The 14502-nt window shown below is 37.1% G+C and overlaps 1 protein-coding gene across 1 annotated transcript in view; it reads left to right on the plus strand.

The window, feature by feature from the left end:
- The window catches only part of LOC150080683 (plexin-A2-like), a 221690-nt gene that overhangs the window by 17283 nt on the left and 189905 nt on the right, over positions 1–14502 (plus strand). Inside the window, exons 3-4 of the mRNA XM_090381092.1 lie at positions 5201–5383; positions 10574–10702. Of these exons, the coding sequence (XP_090237218.1) occupies positions 5201–5383; positions 10574–10702 (312 nt within the window). The remainder of the gene's footprint in view (positions 1–5200; positions 5384–10573; positions 10703–14502) is intronic.

The following is a 14502-nucleotide window of genomic DNA, read 5'->3' on the forward strand; positions in this document are numbered from 1 at the left end:
ATTCCCGGAACTTAGGCAGCGTTCAAAGCATTTTATGTAATTCAGAATATTGAAGCCCAGCCTAGCATAACACTCAGATGCCCAGATCTCAGATAAAACGAAATGTAACAGCAGATAAGACGATTTCAGAAACAACTGGAATTTTGCACCTCTTGAGTAATGAAAAATTCGAGTTCTGGTTAGAACTTTTCCATCAGATAATGCCTAATGTGGAAGTTATTTATAGTCAAATGCAATCTCGAGAAATTGAGGCAGTTAAAATACATGAATATATAGGAATCTTTAAGAATGCCATTCTAAAAATCAGGAATTCAACGTACTGTGAAAATCCTTCAAAAACACGCAATTAATTACTGCTAAATTGTTTAACAAGGAAAACTTTGTTATTTTTTGAAATATTTTATGGTTTGGTTTTTTTAGTGTCGAGGAAGAGCGTCCCGCTCGTGAGCCATGCATTGGAAGCAATTTTATCTATGTGATCTTGATGGAGATCATTATAGTCTCTGCCATGGAGTATCTTCTGTGCCCATCTTTCTATCTTCGTTTGTGTCTCCTGGTTGGGGACGACTCCTCGCTTAGGCTGAGTGGGGTATACCGCTTGGCTATCTTCCTTATGGCCCGGTGGAGTGCTGCCGTGTGTTTCTGGAAGTAATCCTTCAGGTTAACTATCGCTGTCTCCTGTTGCTCAATCAGGTCTATCAGGCCCCTTCCTCCTGCTTTCCGGGCAGTTGTATACACTCAGTCAGATTTTAAATGACAATGTGTCAGCAGTTTTTAAATTTTTAAAATCGGTTAATAAATAGACATTCATATGAAATATACAATTTGTTTTTATCATTGTACTGATTTTATTTATTGATATGTCCGTGTATATATAAGTACTTTTCGATGAAGTAACCTTTTTAAAAGTTTTTAACTTTAATTTTTAACCCTGCACTATAACCCTGCTGTTTTTGAGCCACAAAAATCAAAATCAAATCAAATCAACCGGGAAATTGTCAATATCTCCACGGCAGATTTTGGGTGGTGTTGGCAGCTCTTGGTCATCATTGTTCTTGTTTTTCTTATGATATCCTCCAGCTAGGTGTTAGTCCAATCTATGACCTGAAGGAGTATGTTAGCACTGGGACTGCATAGGTGTTTATGGCTTTAACTGTGTTTCTTCCGTCAAGCTTTGCTTTCAGCAGGCTTCTGAGTCTCCGATGGTATTTTTCGATCAGGCAGGCCTTAATTCCTTGTGCTGTAACTTCCGAGCCTGCATCATACCCAACTATTTGTAGGCCTCTCCCTCTTCCATGGCCTCGATCTCTTTACCAGTCTGCAGCTGGTAGTTTCGGATGACTAATTTTCCCTGGTGCACTTTGTGGGTCTTGCATTCATCTAGACCAAATTCCATCCTAATATCATTGCTGAATTCTTTGGTGATCTGGAGTAGTTGCTGGAGGTGTTTCTCGATTCCCATGTAGAGCTTGATGTCATCCATGTACATCAGGTGGGTGAGGGTGTACAGGTTCTTCCTTCCTTCTTTGAGGTTATATCCGTACTTGCTATTGTTGAGCATGGTGAATAGCGGGTTAAGTGCTAGACAGAACGACATTGGGCTCAGAACATCTCCCTGAAAGATTCCTCTTCTGATGGGGATTGGCCTGGTTGTGATGTTTTCGACCTTAATGGTGGTATTTCATTTTGCCATCGTTTCTCTTATGAAGTTTGTCACTATCGGATTGAATTTTAGATGTTCAGCGCCTCTATTAGCCAGCTATGAGGCATGGAGTCGAATGCCTTGTGGTAATCGATGTAGGCTGTGCACGTGTTTCGGCACTTTTTGTAGGCTTGTCCATAACCGCGGCATCTATGGTTAATTGCTCCTTGCATCCTTTGCTCAGCCGCTTGCATCCTTTCTGCTGTTCGGCCATTATGTTCTGGCTCTCCAAGTGGTCTGATTTCTTTCTGGTTATGCCACTGGTCAGGATCATGTACATTGTTGGGAGGCAGGTGATTGGCCTATATTTCACTGGGTTTCTCGTATCTTCGTCTTTAGGCTTCATCTAGACCAAATTCAAATTTAGGCTTCAGATATGTGATACCTTGAGTGAGAAACTTCGGGATTGTCTCTGAGTGCCTTATCATTTGAGTGAACTGCTTTGCCAAGTGCTTGTATGTGCAAGTGAGCTTCTTGTACCAGTAGTTGTGGACATTATCTGTTCCTTGAGTTTGACAATTTTGAGAGTTCTTGATCGTCTGTTTTACTTCTTCCCGAATCTCCTACCCTCTCATTTCTTGTACGTACTTGGTTTTCTTGCGTTCTAATTCTATCCAGGAGGCTCGGCTGTTATGTCTTTCTTCCCTGCTCCATATGTTTCCACAGAACTCCTCGATCGTCTTCTTCTTGGGTGGTCCGTTTCCTGCTTTCTCATCTTGTCCCAGTTTCCTGAAGAAGGCTCTTTGGTCCTCATTGACGATTCGGTTATTCATTTTGCTCTGGGAGCTCCATTTGTATTGACGTAGTCTCCTGCTGAGTGCAAGGAGGTTCTGCTTCAGTGTGTCCAAGTATTCTCCTATTCTCTGATTTCTGGTCTCATGTTTGCTTTGTACACTATCTCTTTTGAGGATGCTCCTCACCTTTCCAATCAATTTCTTACTTCTATTACCTTGTTGGTACTGGGTCAATTGGCCTATCTTGACTCTTAATTCCTCTAACTTCTGCTGAAGTCTTCTTTCCCATGCTGACGGTTCCATGCAGAAGGTTTCTTCTGCTGCTGGTCTCTTGTTTCTCTTCCATTAATCCTCGTGGCTGCTGCCACAGCAGAATACACGGCTGTGTGGATGGCCTCCAGTTTTGCACCATTGCTGTCGAGGTAATGCGGTATCATGTGCCGATTGAGGTGGTCTGTGACTCTCCACAAGGTTTTATTCGGCCTCTGCTTCGGTATCACGTTAATCTTTGTGAGGTCCATTGCTTCGAATTATGACCTAGTCTCTTTCCACTTCAGCTGCTGTGGGTTGTATTTCTTCTTGCTCTTCCTCCTCTGGTTCAGTGGTCGTATGTTCTTCTTCCTCTGGTTCCGTATTCTTTATCCTTTGTAGTTGATCGCTCACGTCCTGCTTGATTTTTACCAAGATTGGAGGAGCTATCAGGTTCTTCGTGACGATGGTCTTTCTCTGGTCCGCTATTTGCTGTTCAGCGACCCGAATATCCGAGAATAGTTCCTACCACTTGGTATGTAGTCTCACCCTGTAAGTTGTTGTATCGGTCTCCAGCTTCGTTATTTCGTAGTAAGCTTGCATGTTGTACATATTCATTTCGATGCTCCACTTCATGCGTTGGCATTTTGTCCATTCCTGGCTGGTCACTAGCGTAGTTGCACAGGAAGCACTTCCAGTTGGTGGGGCTGGATGGTCTTGCCCTTCTCTTGTGGTAGCTATACGGAGGGACAGCGCCACTTGCTCCACTGTCTTCCTTGGGAGACTGTCTCTGATTTTTCGAACCGATCCCTCTGCCTAAGGTCTGAACGCGATTGAGTTTATCCTGCGCCAAACTCGATGCAGTATCATTAATATTTCTCTTCCGCATGATGTACGTATTCATTTCATGCTTTGGATTATTATTATTCGTAGCAGTAGTATAGATAAATAATTTACAGAGTTTAAAACAGTGGTGCTAAAACCTTTTTTTTTTTTTTTTTTTTTGTATAATACTTGTAAAGGATTTGCAAATATTTGTAGTGATTTTAGTAAAAATAATAATCAGTATCCAAGATTAGATTTCGTACTTAATTTTTTACTTATTTTTGCCTGAGATATAAAAATAAATGCCGCCTTTATAAATTTTGTAAGGACTTCATTGAAAATATAAATTAACAGGAAATCAAATGTAATAGGAATTAGTAAAATAGGCTGGAGAAATAGTCACAGAAAAATCAGAGGAGTTGTGGACAGGGGTATGGTGTCAATTTTTTAACAAGGGGCTCACTTAAGAAGTATTTCAGCTGATTATATATCAAACAAATTTTTTTAACAAGAAACTTGTGTGAGCCCTGTCCCCCCCCCCCCCCAGCCATGGCCGGATTTAAGGTTGTTGGGGCCCCTAAGCCATAACTTTTAAGAGACTCCCCATCACTCAGTAAATTTTAGTTTTCGTGGTCATCAAAGGGTGCATATGAAATGCTACATACACAGTAATACATACTTTTTTATTAATTGTTTAAAAAAAAAAAACAGATATTTTTGACACTGTTAATAATAACAATAATATCAATTAAATTAATAATATAATGAAACAAAAGACATTATTTTCATTAATTTTTGTTTAAAAATATAAAGGCATATTGTAAAAACAACAAAAAGTATATTGCAATAAATTGTTTTTTTATATAAAGTAAAAGCAAAAAGTTTATAATAACAACAATAATTTTCATGTTTTTGTATAGTGATGTTTATTATTTATAAATTATTTATTTTTTATGACTTTTTCTATACTGGCATGGAAGGCCCTAAGCTGTAGCTTGTGTGTAAATTCAGCCCTGCCCCTAGCTCTCCTCCAATATTCTCCTGGGCCCAGATAAAACAAGGTTTGGTTAAAGACATTATGGTGCATGATAAGGGTATTAAATAGTTTTGTATTTGCATATAACCTACCAATCATATAGTAATATGATTGGTAAGTTATATGCAATCATATAACAGAAAAACTTATATGCATATGTATGTATATGTATATGTACAAGCATATAATAATATGAAATAATATCACATTCATCTCAATATGAAATGTAATTTTTTTCTTTACTTGTACAGATCTTTAGAGGTGACACCTCTACTGTCAAATTGGCAGAATGATGCGAGATTAAGTAGTATGTATGCAAGTCACAGATATGTGACAGTTATGTAAGTTATTTTGTAAGCCCACATTGTCTGTTACAGATGATTATTTTTTGTTTTACATTACTGTTTTGTGTTATTATAAAAAAAAAAAAAAAAAAAAAACAGACAATAAATCTAAATAAAATTGTATTATCACTATTTTCTTTAAATACTCTGTATCGTTCTAGTTATAGTATTTGTACTGCCAAATCTCTGGTAGTTGTTATGGTACAGAATCTCTTTTACATAACATAATCAACATTATGGTATCCATCTATGTATTTTTTATAAAGATATTTTTTTTCCTTAATACTTTTAAACTTAATTTTTTTTATAGGTAATTCAAATCAGTGATGACTTTTGTGGTTTGGATATAAATACTCCATTAGGTGGTAGCATACCAATTAAAGCATTACCTGTGCTGACTTATTCTGACTCTCTTCTTACATCTGTGGCATCGGCTTCTACTCATGATTACACTATAGTATTTCTTGGTACAGCTACAGGACATTTAAAAAAGGTACTATTCTAATTTGTTATGGAATGCATTATTTAAATATATTTTATCATATGCATTTTTGCTTGACATAATTGCAAATATATTTTACATTGGCATTATTTGCAGTATTGTTGCATTTTGCTTTGTGTTTCGCAACTGAAAATTTTTTGATGCTTTGAAAGTTGCTCCTATTCTGTTTTTTTTTTACATGCATATCTTACAGAACATGATTATTGATTATTTGACATGATACTTTATGACTACATATTAATTACAGTATATGTTATTGCTCAATAGGCTGTGCAGGACATGCTGTGAGGAACTAATATTCAGAGCTGTCCAATTTTTCTGAAACAGTAGACCACCAGCTTTGAATTCAGAATTACTCTAGTAGCTCTAGAGTTTTTTCATGCCAGTTCGACATATCTCATCTGCTGCAGCTTCAGTGAAAGCCAAGTGATTTTTTTCAACATATGAGAATTGAATACCTTCAATATTTCAGAAGTTTATTTTAATTATGTCAAGAGTTATGGCCATTTAGAAGTTAAAAAAGAATAAGTAAAATCTGACTCACAGATAATGACAAAAGGGTTGTAATGCTGTTGCTGTTTAACATACAGGGATGAAACTGAGTCCATATTAAAGCTCTAGAAATAAGAATTACAATGTCACATGATATAATTGCATTAATGGGAAAAAAAAAAAACTTTTTTTTTTCCTATTAATGTCAGCTATTAATATGAAATAATCCGATTAATTCCTTTAATGACCGGTATTTCTATTAATATTGGCCATCAATGTAAAATTTTACCTTTAGTTTTTCAAAAAGTTGCAACTTTAAAATTCTGGAAAAATAAATGGCATAGATCATTACTAAATGATACCTGACACTTCATACACTATAATTTAAAGATGGAACACAAAATATTTGGAGCTCCTAAATGCTGTTTGGCATTTGGTAAATGATTTTTTAAGTTGTATGTTTTCTCAACAGGTGCAGCACTAGTTTTAATAAGTTGCAGTGCATGACCTAATTCAGATTGATTAGTATTAGTGATGGCAAATGATGCAGGAAAGCAAGCTTATAGAGCCTCAGCCAAAAAAAAAAAAAAAAACTTACCCTCCGTATCTGTCTATCCTGTCCAAGAATTTGTCCAGTTCTTCCTTGAATTTATTCAGTCTACCCAGCAGTTCCCAAACTGTGTGCTGCAACACCCTGGGCCACCGCAGTGAACTCACAGGGGCACCACAGGATATTTTAAGTTTTTGAGGGAAACACACAGTGCTGCTTGACATCTGTCGGACACTGCATGAATTACTAGGTCAAGGTAGTTCACAGTTTCAGCATTACTTATTAAGTTGTTTGGACCTAACTACTTAATAAATGGAACTGTTAGGTATTTATTTTGGTCTAGGGGTGCTGTGAAAAAATTATTGAGACTCTTAAGGGTGCAGTGAACTGAGAAAGTGTGGGAACCTCTGACCTATCCACTTTCATAACAACAGGTGGAAGTTTGTTCTAACAATCAACCAACCACTGGCTGAATGCAAACTTCTACACGTCTCTCCTGCAGCCATCCTTCCTCATTTTGAATTTATGCACCCTCCTATGTGTAGTCTCAGTAAGAGGAAGAAGGCCAGCTCATTGCTTTTCAGAAAATACAAGTTAGTTGGATGTTACTCAGGGGCAAGTAATTTTTTGGAAGTGGTTAAGAAAGAATCTGTGAAGACTCTCCAAGCAACTGTTGATGATGGGACTGTTAGTAATCCTGGGTATAGCCCCATGCGCAAGCACACTATGAGTGACCACCCAGGTGTGAACCAATATAAGCAGAGGTCGAGGTTGGTTCCCACACCACATGGAGGAATGCCGCCCTCTGTGTTACCAGGCAACATTAAGTGGTAAATGACTCATCAACCAGTGCAATACCACCACTCTGCTTATTGGAGGCTTGAAGTGGTGTAACCCATGTTTAGTCTCCAGAGCTAAGTTCCAGTCAACTCTTCCAAATCTCTTCCATGCAGCATGATTGAAGTCTTTTGAGGTTCACTAATCCACCAACTCCACCAATCACTTGGAACTCTTTGACTTTCTCTCTTTGCAACTTGACTTGCTCCAGTCCAACTTTCCTAATGGTAAGTTAATTTTCCTTGGTGATTTTAATTTTCACAACTCCAGCTGACTTCCATTTTCTAATCACACAGACTCAGCTGGTTGAGATACTGAGGCTTTTGCAATTACTAATGACTTCACACAGATTTTTCATTTACCTACCAGAATACCAGACAATCCAATCAGCCAACACAACTGATCCTTTTCTCACAAACCATCTTTCTAAGTACATGGTTGAAGTGAGTGGTCCTTTAGGCACCTCAGATCACAACTTGCTGATTGTCTCTTCTCCAATGGAGTCTTTATCTCATGGCTATTCCCAACCTCATATTGTTTGGCATTACAAGAATGCAAAATGGGATAACCTGCGAGATTTCTTTTCTTCTTTTCCTTGGTCGGACTACTGTTTCAAAACTTCTGATGTCAATGTTTGCTCTGATCGTTTAGTGAAATAATTCTTGTAGGAATGAAATCCTTTATTCCACACTCCACTTTAAAATCTCGTCCTTTATCCAAACCTTGGTTTTCCAATAAATGTGTTAAGGCTGTTCAAGAGAAGAATGTTGCATATTGTAATTGGCTTGATTCCAATTCTTCAGTTTCATTTTCTGCCTATACCAAAGCTCGCAACAATTGTAAAGCAGTTATTAATCAGTCTAAACTAGATTTTGATCAGGCTACGAGTAGAAAACTTGCTTCTTGCCCTAACGGTAGCTGAGCATTCTGGTCTCTAGCCAAAGCTATTGGTCGCAACTTTAGCCCATCTCTGCTCCCACCTCTGTCAAAACCAGATGGTTCTATTGTCACTTCAGCCAAGAATAAAGCTGACCTGCTAGCCTTCCAATAATCTTGGTAAAACACCATCCACCTTTCCCAACACGCTCCATTTAGTGCTTCCTATGGTCTTCCATCAAAAGGATGCTAGAAGGATTTTGACCAATCATGATGCTAAGAAAGTTCCAGGTCCTGATGGTATTTCTCCCCTTGTTCTCAAAATCTGTGCTCCTGAACTTACTCCTGTTCTGTGTCGCCTTTTTTCACTTTCTTATTTCAAAGGTGTTTTTCCTTCTACTTGGAAATTTGCTCATATCCAGCAAGTACCTAAAAAGGGTGACAAATCACTCCCATCCAATTATCGTCTCATGGCAATTACTCTTGCTCTTTCTAAACTAATGGAGAAATCAATTAATCACCAACTCTTAAACTATCTAGAAACCCTCCATCTGATCAACGATTTCCAGTATGGATTCTGTCAGTGTCGATCCGCTGGTGATGTTCTGGCTTATGTTACCCATTTATGGACAAATTAAAGCAGCTGCTCTTGACATCTCAAAGGCTTTTGATCATGTTTGGCATAAAGGTCTTCTAAACAAGTTTCCATCTTATGATTTGCCAACTGTTTTTTGTAATTGGTTATCCAGTTTTCTCTTCAACTGCTCACTGAAGATGATGGTAGATGGCTCTCTGTCTTCTAACTTCTCCACTAATGCTGGTGTCCCCAAGGTTCAGTTCTTTCTACCATTCTTTTCTTCATTCGATTAATGACCATCTTCCATTGACCAGAAATCCTATCCATATTTTGAAACCTTGCCCTGCTCAATCAGCTTCAACTTCTCGAATATCTGCTACCAATTCCTTAAATGCGGATCTCCAGGCAATTCTCCAGTGGGGCAAAGATAACTTAGTTGATTTCGATCCTTCTAAAACTCAATCCTGTCTTATATCTCTCAAAAAGGATTCTTCTGCTCCTATGCTTATATTGGTGACACTTCAATTTCTAGGCAAGGTGATATATCTCTTTTAGGGATTACCCTGACTTCTAATCTCTCATGACACAAGCAAATTACAAATATTTCTTCCTCTGCATCTAAAAAACTTGGTTTTCTCTTTCAGTTCAGTGTTACTTTTCTTTGAAACAACTGTTTACTCTGTACAAATCGCAAATCCGAACAATAGAATATTGTTCCAACATCTGAGGTGGGTCCTCCAAAACCTCTCTCAGATTTCTAGATTCCATTCAGAGATTGCAATTAGGTTAATTAATGACTCAAATCTAAACTGAGTCCCTCTACTCGCTGTCTCATAGACGTACTGTTTCTGCTGCATGCCTCTTCTACAGATACTTCCATGGGCACTATTCTTCTGAATTGGCTTCTATAATTCCTGCTCTCTCTCTCTCTCTCTCTCTCTCTCTCTCTCCCTCTCTCTCTCTCTCTCTCTTTCAAAACAGCCCGAACACGTGCTGCCAACATCCATTTACTGTCCAACTTCAAACTCACAGAGCCAACTTTTCATCTTTCTCGTTTATTCAATCAACTGCCGTTTTCTGGAACAACCTTCCTTCATATGTATTTCCTGAAAATTACAGTCTACAGACGTTGAAGTCTAATGTCAACAAATATCTTCTTTTGTCTTCTCAATCTCCAACCCAAGCACAGTAAAGTACTATAGGTTCTAATACCTCTCGTGTTCTAGGGTTTTCATAAAAAAAAAAAAAAAAAAAATCAGCATTCCTGTTACTGATAGGCTGGTGTCTGTTTCTAGTGTTTTTAAATTTGCATTTCTCATGCTCCTGGGTCTTAAGAGGTTTAACTTCAAAAATTAATTAAAAATATATATTTTTAATATAGAACATGGATTTTTCATAGTTGTATTCAGAAAAGATTGAAAATAAAGGTAACAAAAAAAAAGGAACAACTTTGAATTTTTGCTGATTTTTCAAATTTTAACTTGCAGAGAGGAATTGCAATTTTTTGCATGCTTGATTATGAGTTAAGTACCATACTGCGAAATGAATGATTTTATAGATTGTAAATATCTACTAGCAATAATGTACATTCAAGAAAATATTTAAGACAGAATGAAATTGGTGTCTGGAAATTATTAATGAAAAATAATGCATAAATATGCACAAATTTATGCATTATTTTAGTTTCATTTTTAAGTCTTTTTTTTTTCTTTTAAGTCTATTGTTTAAATTCTCGAGTTTTGGTTGGTTATTTATATTATATATTATTTCCTTGTTATATACTGTAAATTAATTGAAATTTATTATTGTAAACATTCATACAATTAAAAAATATTGTGTTTTTTTTCAGATTGTAGTGGAATCTGCAACTAATGCTTTTGAGTACAGTGATCTGGAAATAGATGATGGCAGTCCAGTTAGTTCTGATATGCTATTTAATAAGAAAAAGGAATTCCTCTATATCATGACAAATCGTAAAGTGAGTGCTACCATTTTTTTAATGGAAATTCCAAATCCTTTCATATGGAAATGGCTCCTTCTTGTTCTAGTATTTAGGTGTCAGGTATTCACAAAACATACTCATTTCACTGTTTGATGAGTGGCAAGGATTCATACATCATTATTCTGGTATTTTTGTTTTCATTTTTAATTTTTTTTAAAAGCCATTATGTCTTTTTAAAAGAAAATTATTTTTTTAAAACAAACAAACAGTCACATTAAATCACCCTCAAAAGAAATGGGGCAATTAAATGTGAAAATAAGTAATACAGCTTAGGGGATTTTTAAAGGTTCGTAATCAATGTCTGCAACTATTATTTGATAAAAAGTGATGCAGTAATAGTAGTAGCAGAGGCATTAACTTACCCATGCTGTGTCTGATTTATTGCTGCAGTCTTGTCTAGATGATCCTGCAATGCATCTTTAACCTTAACCAGTGACTCCATTATTTTACTCTGAATGCATCTTTAACCAGTGACTCCATTATTTTACTCTGAATGCATCTTTAACCAGTGACTCCATTATTTTACCCGGAACAGAAGTTAAACTAACTTCTGTTCTGGGTAAAATTGCTCATACTTAGATTTCCCTTTGTGAATTGGGGATACATTTGCACATTTCTAGTCCATGGGGAGGACTTCCCCTGAGTCCAAGGATGCTCTCATAATTATAGCTGAGGGTTAGCCATAATTATGCTGATTAGATGTAGGAGGAATAAAAAAAATCCAATTTATGTCACTTCCAAAGTTCCATTTTTCATACTGCAGAGCCTTTCTACTTTCTCTCTTATAGACATTCAGTTTCTGCTGTATATCCCTTTTGTGTAGATATTTACACAGGCACTGTTCTTCTGAATTGGTATTTGTAATTCACACTCCCCACACTTCCAAACCAGTCTGAACAGGTGCCACAACTAGTGAGCATCCATTCTACAATTATCCCCTCTCAATTTAATTTATGTCCCTTTGTGTACGTCACATGACTAAGTGTAAAACTTCCCTCGGCATTTAGTTTATTCAAATATTTAAAGTCCCACATTGGTTGAATTGCCCTGCAGATTTTTTTTTTTTCCAAGCACAGTAGTTTATAAACACAAGTCTCTTTTTTTATAAGAATACCTTTTTGCCCTTAACCTATCTCAATGCTCTTCTCTGTATTCTTTCCAACAGCTCCACACCTTTCCTAAATCCTATGTGCAATATTCAAGATTGGATTGGCCTTGGCCATACTGTTAGTTTCAATAGCACATCTGCATTTTTCTCTCTCTCTGTTTATATATGAAATTGATGAATACCAAAATGTAGTCTGACTTCATATAAAATTCAGCCGTTAAGAATGCAGTCTTAATGAGTGTCGCTATTATTCCCCACTGAGTTGTGGTTTATAGAATATTATATAAGTTTACTGCAGTATTAAAACCTCAGAGAGTAATGCTAAAATCGCATTGCCATGTACTTGTAAAACAAGGTTAGATGAGATTGGAGTGAGACGCGCTTATTTCGGTTCTGGGTAAGCTGGTCAATTTTTTGTAAATTTTAGTGGTTTTTTCATTTCTAACTGGGCCCATTGTTGTTTTCTATATTTATTAACAATATTGATGAAGGAATATCAGGTTTAATGTTCAAGTTTGGGGAAGATACAATTTTTTTCTTTCTATGGTTAATGACAGTATGCGACTGCAACAGTATCTAGAAAAATTAGGCAGATGGGCTAAAAAATGGCAAGTGAAATTTAACATTGACAAATGCAAAGTATTGCATATCGGTAGCAGTGACCTCAGAGTAACGTACAATTGTGTAGTTGGTACTACATTCAGGGTAGTGGAAAAGGAAAAAGACCTGCCGTAATTGTGCAGTCAGATATGAATTTCTCTAAACAGTACTGACAGGCTGCTAATACAGCTCATGGGGTTTTGTCAATGATATACAGGAACTTTTCCAGCAGGGAAAAGGAGGTGATTACCCATTGTATAAGAAAATGGCCAGGCCACATTTTGAGTACTGCATACAGGTCTGGAGGCATGGGCATCCACAGAGGGGGGGAGGGCAAACAGGGCACTTTCCCCTCCCTGGGATCAAGTAAAAAACTCCACAAATTATAATAGTAAAAGTGATTGAGATATGTAACCTTACACCCTCGACCATGGGATGCTTTGTTTGCCTTAAAATTTTATTACGGGTTAGCTGGTTTCGGCCCTCGGCGGAGTAACCATAGAACACGTGTTTCATCTATTGCAGCAATAAAACGTGTTCCTGTTTTTGGTTCATCAACTGACATTCCTCAAACTTTACCAGACGTTTTGGAACATTGCGACTATTTCCCTTCTATTAATTCAGCAATAACTATTGGTATGACATTACCTGTACCATTGAAAGAGGTTTCAGCACCTTGAGCCATGTGAAAACATGGTTAAGGTGTCCACTATCTCAGAAACTCTCTTATCAAGTTTATGTATGATTAGTGTACAAAGGAAGAAACTAGAAGAGGAAGCTATAAAGAAGAAATTTATTGAAATTGTCATCAATGGGTTTGCAAGCGATAGACAGAGAATTCAATTCTTATACGATACGTGATTATTGAAATTATTATTGTCTATATATACAGGGCGTCTCAAAAATATTGGTACAAACATTTAGGGGAGGTAGGTAACATCTAAAGGAATGTGAATCGCATAGGAACCCATAACTGGAAACGTCACCATAAGTCAGTACACAGCGCTGTTCATCAGTTTGCGAGAGGGAAAATTTCTGGTTTACTCATTCAAGCAGTAGTCGCCGCACGAAGAGCATGCATCGATATATGAACTGTGAGATGGCAGACATGCACCTAGTGTATGGATTAGCAGAGGGCCCACACGGTGTGTGCCCCCATGCGGAACAACATTGCTTTGCAATAAATGTGTGGGCAGGTATGGTCGGTGACTGCTTAGTCGGCCCATACCTGTTACTATCTCGCATGAACTCCGCTAAATATCGGATCTTTCTTGAACAAGTTCTGCCAGGGTTACTTGATGATGTTCCAGCAAATGTGAGATGCAACATTTGGTTTCAACATGATGGGGCGCCTGCCCATTATGGAAGGTGTGTTCGTGACCATTTGAACAGGCGTTTTGAGTGTTGATGGATTGGCCGTGGTGGACCCATTGCTTGGCCCCCACGCTCACCTGATTTATTGAGCCTTGATTTCTTTCTGTGGAGGCCCTCAAATCTATCGTGTGTGAATTGCCTGTGGAGACGGAAATGGATCTCGTGGTGAGACTCGTCTGCTCTGCTGCTACTGTCAAAGAAACTCTGGGTATGTTCGACCGTGTCCGCCAATCCATGCTGCACCGGTGTCACGCATGCATCGCGTCTCACGGTGGAACCTTCGAGCATCTGTTGTAACACCATGAAATGCATCCATCTCGTACTCCATTGTTAATATTATGTCAAATAAATAAATGTTTGCCACTAATTACTGTCTTGTGTCATTTCTGCTTCTTGTGCCTCTGCTACTACTTTCCTGTGACGTTTCCAGTTATGGGTTCCTATGCGATTCACATTCCTTTAGATGTTTCCTACCTACCCCAAACATTTGTACCAATATTTTTGAGACACTCTGTATATTAATATATATATTATTATTTGTTATATATATATTATTATCTATATATTAATATATATATTATTATTTGTTATATATATATTATTATCTATATATTATTATTTGTTATATATATATTATTATCTATATATTATATATATATATATATATATATATATATTAATATATATCAAGAAT

This window comes from Mastigoproctus giganteus, chromosome 9 (genome assembly GCF_048544385.1).
Source record: "Mastigoproctus giganteus isolate SK-2022 chromosome 9, ASM4854438v1, whole genome shotgun sequence".
Taxonomy (NCBI): domain Eukaryota; kingdom Metazoa; phylum Arthropoda; class Arachnida; order Uropygi; family Thelyphonidae; genus Mastigoproctus; species Mastigoproctus giganteus.